Source organism: Myotis lucifugus, unplaced genomic scaffold (genome assembly GCF_000147115.1).
Source record: "Myotis lucifugus unplaced genomic scaffold, Myoluc2.0 scaffold_468, whole genome shotgun sequence".
In the NCBI taxonomy this organism is placed as follows: domain Eukaryota; kingdom Metazoa; phylum Chordata; class Mammalia; order Chiroptera; family Vespertilionidae; genus Myotis; species Myotis lucifugus.
The window spans coordinates 436256-441193 of NW_005871516.1; the positions used below are offsets into that span (position 1 = coordinate 436256).

The following is a 4938-nucleotide window of genomic DNA, read 5'->3' on the forward strand; positions in this document are numbered from 1 at the left end:
AACCCATCGTAAGTTGAAAATACTGTATATAAAAAATGAATTGAATACACCTAACCTACTGAACATCATAGCTTACCTAGCCTACCTTCAGTGTGCTCAGAACACTTAAACATAAGCCTACAGTTAGGCAAAATCATCTAACACAAAGCCTGTTTTGTAATAAAGAGTTAAATATCTCATGTAATTAAATACTGTACTGAAAGTGAAAACAGAGTGGTGTTGTGCCCAGATTTCAAGATTCCCAAGAAACCACATCAGGGGGCCAATTCGATGCAAAAGCATAAGAATCTGTATTTCAAGTTAACTTGGGCTCCCCATCCACACCGACACCAAAGCAAACCAAGTGGCTGAGCGCCCCAACCCCGCCCAGGGACCGGTTATATGGGGGGGGGTTGGAGTAAGGGAGGAGAAAGGACTGTGCTTTGCCGATTGGCCAGGCACAAGTCGATGTTCCGTTCCTGGGTGTGGCTAGCAGAGTCTTAGACTTCCGTGAAGAAGCTCCTTGCCTAACACGTGGCCAAGGTAAGATGGAGGACGTAGCCCTTACCCTGGGGGAAGGTGGAGGGCGTAGCCTTCGCCCTTTCATTCCCCCCTTTGTCTTGGAACTTCCGGCTCAATCATGAGACGGACTGAATTTTTATTCCACCGTTGCTAGAGGCCCGTACTGGGCATATTTTAACAAATGGTCTGGTGGAAGGGGAAGAAACCATTTTAGCTTTAACAACTTCTATTGAAATATGATTTTTCTTCTTAAAATTCCTCCATGGCTATCAAAAAGCCAAATCAAGATTAATTTATCTACTGTCCTGATGTTTGCATAAACACAACAAGAATGGTAACTGACTACCTTTGCTGGAATCTCATGGTTGAATCTTAATGTGCCCCGTAGGGCCAGGAAGCCACGCCACCCAGCTGCCATCAGGCCCGCCTGCAGTATCTGCTGAGTTAGGTGAATCCCTCACCTGTAGCAACTTCACCTGAGCCCACGCTCCAGGTTTTAAGGCCCATCTCAGTAGCCCTCCTACTTGTTGCGGCCCAGAGTGTGTGGGGGTTCCGCAGGAACGCAGAGGCATCCCTACTGCTCTCCTTCTACTCTTACCAACCGCCAGTGATGGTAGGGCATGGGCCTGACGCTCCAGCGCCAGCCATCTTCAGGGCTTCCAAGCAGGATACCAGGCTTTCTTCGTGGCATTTTTACTGGCTTCAAGTCTTTAGAGCTCAGACAGGGCTCTTTAAAACATGATACGCCAGTCAAAGTTTTCCGTTAATAAAACCACTATTAGGAACCGGTCTTATTGAATCTATGCAAAGAAATGTATTGCCATGTTAGCATTGCCAAATTTCGGAGGAATTACATAAGAAGGAAGACACTGATCTACTCTAAGATTTTCTGACTTTTCTTGCCAATTCCTTTTAATTGTTGGCATTAAATTTTCTTTCTATGCATAATCATGCCTCAGACCTTCTACTCTAAACAGGCTTTTTTCAGACTACCCCTGGCATGGGCATGGTCACAAAGGCCTGCAAGCAGTACACAGGCTGCCAACTGTTAGCTGTCTCTCAACAGAGACCAAAACCTGATGGGCATCATTCCTGCCCATTTGGGCACCTGTCCTCTTGGCAGCTAGGCACCCTTTACTTTTGGGGGTCAACTCATATAGTACCCTTCCAGGACAGCCAACATACATTCAAACCTGCAAGAGAATTAAAGGTTAATATAACATATCAATACAATGAAACATAATATAGGCATCATGGCCGCTTTAGGCAGCCACATCTTCTGCTACTAAACATGTGATCCTATAAATTGTCCTTGTCTCTTTGGAGCCATGTCCATGAAGATGCAGGCATTATCTAAGTCTATTCAATGTTACCAGCATCAGGCAGGTCGAGCACGCCGTAGCTTGCTGCTGACCAGACGTGGATGTGATGGACCCAGGTCGCGACGCCGTCTATCTTGAGAGCGGTGGGGGTCGTCAGCACCACGGAGTTGGGTGTAGGGACCTTTCCATCGAGGCTCCAGGTGGTGCCTTTTGATGTAGACCCAATCTCCTGGTCTGTGCTGATGAGGAGTTGGGGTTGGGCCAGTCTCCTGGGTGGCACCGAGGCGCAGCCAAATGTCCTCGTGCGCCCTCTGGAGCTCTCTCAAGAAAAGAGACAATTCTTGCAGCAAGAAAGTCAGGAATGATAGGGGGTGGGGCCTGACCAGCTTCATTCTCGCCTATCTTTACAGATTTCAAGGCCCATTGTCTTCCTTCACAGGCAGGGGGAAGGGCCCATTAAGTCTTTGCCTTGAGGAACTGTGAGCCCCATCCTTAAATGTCCCAATCAGACTAGAATTCCAAAGTCCCAACCCAGCACAGAATATTACATAGAAAATCAAAGTTCCCAGTAAACAACAGAGATGCTTATAAACATCAAATAAACATTTACACTTACACCTTTTCAGTGAACAAGTATTTTTACAGCCTTGGGCTCTTGAGTAGATAACAGGAACATCATCCAAGTCCCCTGATGGGGGCCTGACAGGAACAGATGTGGGGGCCTTTCCCACATCCCAGGACAGGATTCTTGACCTATGTCTTATTTAGATAGAAACGGTTTTTATCACAAATAAACAAACAAATCCAAAACCAAGAAAATCGAGGCCAGAAGTACCCTCTGATGTTTTAGGGGTACCAAGGAAGGAGAAGTTAGGCAGTGTCCAGCTCTTCTCACAATCCACCACCAGTGACCAGTTCCAGCTTACTGGCCTACCATTCATTTAACGTTTCTTTCCTCCCATCACACCAAAGCCATGCTTTTTAGTTAGTTGGAACTTTTAGCCTTAATTTTTAGGTGACATGTAAATAATTAACATTCCTCAGATTGACAATATATTCAAATTCAATAACAAGGATACATATTTAAGCATTAAGGACAGATCAATTTACAGAAGCAGAGACAGCATGCAATCCAAACCACAGCTGTGGGTAAACACATTATCTAGATCAGTATGAAGCCGCAGTTTCTATCTGACTTTAGAAATTGGATTACTACTATCAGTCCCTTTTAAAGACTTTGACTTAACCTTTAATTGTCCTTAGTTTAAGGAAAGCAGAGTTTTCTAGATTTAAGAGATTAGAAAAATGACTTAGCCTTTTTTTAAGGAATACGAGCTCTATTGTTGGCCCTTATAAAGCCAACTGCTCAGAAACATTGGTCTATCATACCACTGAAATTATATTAAGACCGTGATTGCTAATTAAGCATTAAAAATATCTTTTTAAAAATAGTATTAAATAAATCCGCGAGGCAAGAACACTTTCTGCCCCATCCACATTTCCGTAGTAAAACTCCGCCTTAAAGCTCCACCCCTGAAATTCCATCCTGCTTCAGTGAGAAGACATTCCTTTTTGGCTAAATCAGAGGGAGGGGCCGTTGCTGTTTCAAGATGGTGGCCCCCAGGGGAGCGGCAGACCATGCGGCCAACATGGCGGCTGTCAAGGCTTGCAGCCCAAAATGGTGGCTGTACCAATAAGCAAAGGTATTTAGTTACCACAATAACATAATTTTTCCCAATTCAATCCAAACATTTCTTTGTCAGGTTCATCTCTGCCATTTTTAAGGCCAAAACAGTCTCGGGTTTTTATTCTGTACTTTCCCTTTACACGTGCACAGAAATCCGAGATGCATTTTAAAACTTTCGTAAAACTTTTACATTTCTAGCTGGGGCGATCTCTATGGGAAGAGACCGGCTCGCATCCAGAGCCGCAGCCGCCCCCGGCCTCCCGGGTGTCCGGCCCTCAGGCTCCGCGGGGGACCTTCCCCCGGACCCGACGCCGACGGGGGGCCTCGCTGCTCCCGCCTCCCGTGAGTGACGCGCCGGCCCCGCTCTCCCGAGCTCCACCTGGCTCCACTCATTCGCCACAAGCCCAGGGCCAACGCCGGCCAATGCCGGCTGCTGCTGCTGCCGCCGCCGCCGCCAGGCTCCGCGAACGAGTCCGCGCCCGGCCCGAGCCCAGGGCCGCCCCCCCGAAGGCGCGCCGCCGTTCATGGAGCCGAGCGCAGGCCCAAGCTGCGGGGCTAGGGCTGCCTGGGCTGCCGCCGCCTCTCCTGTCCCATCCCCGGGGCACGACCCCGCGCACGAGTCGGCCTCGGCGCGAGCCACAACCCCGGCAGGACCAGGGCAGGGAAGGGGACCCCATCGCTGCGACGGGCCCCGCGACCCCAACCCTTTCGACTGTTGGCCGCGTGCAGCGCGAGGAAGCTCCCGAATGGGAAAAACCGTGGCCTCGGGGTCTCTCCCAAGCCCCCGCCACCGACCGGGCAGGAGGCTGAGCCCCCAGGGCCGCTGCCGCAGCCTAGCCGCCTGGGCCCCCGGCGCGGCCGGGCTCCGGGGCAGTCGTGCTCCCGGCTTCAGCCTCCGCATCCAGGCGCATCTTTCCTTTTCTGCGGCCCGAGGCACAATGATTCCCTGCCTTTAAACTCATATACTTTCACCAGACATTCATTCAGAGTTTAAACAATCCATTCAATTCCTAACAACTTCCCAATTCCTGAGGGAGCTCTAAAGCCTCCCGCAATCTCCTTGAACTGATCAATCACAATACCCAAAGAGCAGTCTGAGTCCGTCCCATAACATCTGTAAGTCCACAGAAAACAGAGAAACAGGCACAGACAAACAGGGCCCAAAACAGCCTTCCACTTCCATGGAAGAGACAGACGATGGCTTACGCCAAACCGGCGGGAACTACCCACCTCGTCTCAGATTGGGGTTTCTACAGACCTTCCGCCTTTTCGGAAGCAAAATTACACCCCTACAGATACAGATGGAGGATCGAGGCGTCCCCCGACTCCTCCCGCCCTTTGACCCCCATGTGCGTCCACGGTCAATGTGGGCGATACAGATTTCAGAAGTGAGCTCACACAGAACAGATAAAGCACACAGAACAGACA

General features: G+C 49.5%; 1 protein-coding gene across 1 annotated transcript in view; it reads left to right on the plus strand.

Annotated features, from left to right (window-relative positions):
- LOC102417876 (beclin-2-like) overlaps positions 1-4069 on the plus strand; it is a 12524-nt gene extending 8455 nt beyond the window's left edge. Inside the window, exon 2 of the mRNA XM_006103199.3 lies at positions 3919-4069. Within this exon, the coding sequence (XP_006103261.2) occupies positions 3919-4069 (151 nt within the window). The remainder of the gene's footprint in view (positions 1-3918) is intronic.
- The last annotated feature ends 869 nt before the right edge of the window (positions 4070-4938 follow it).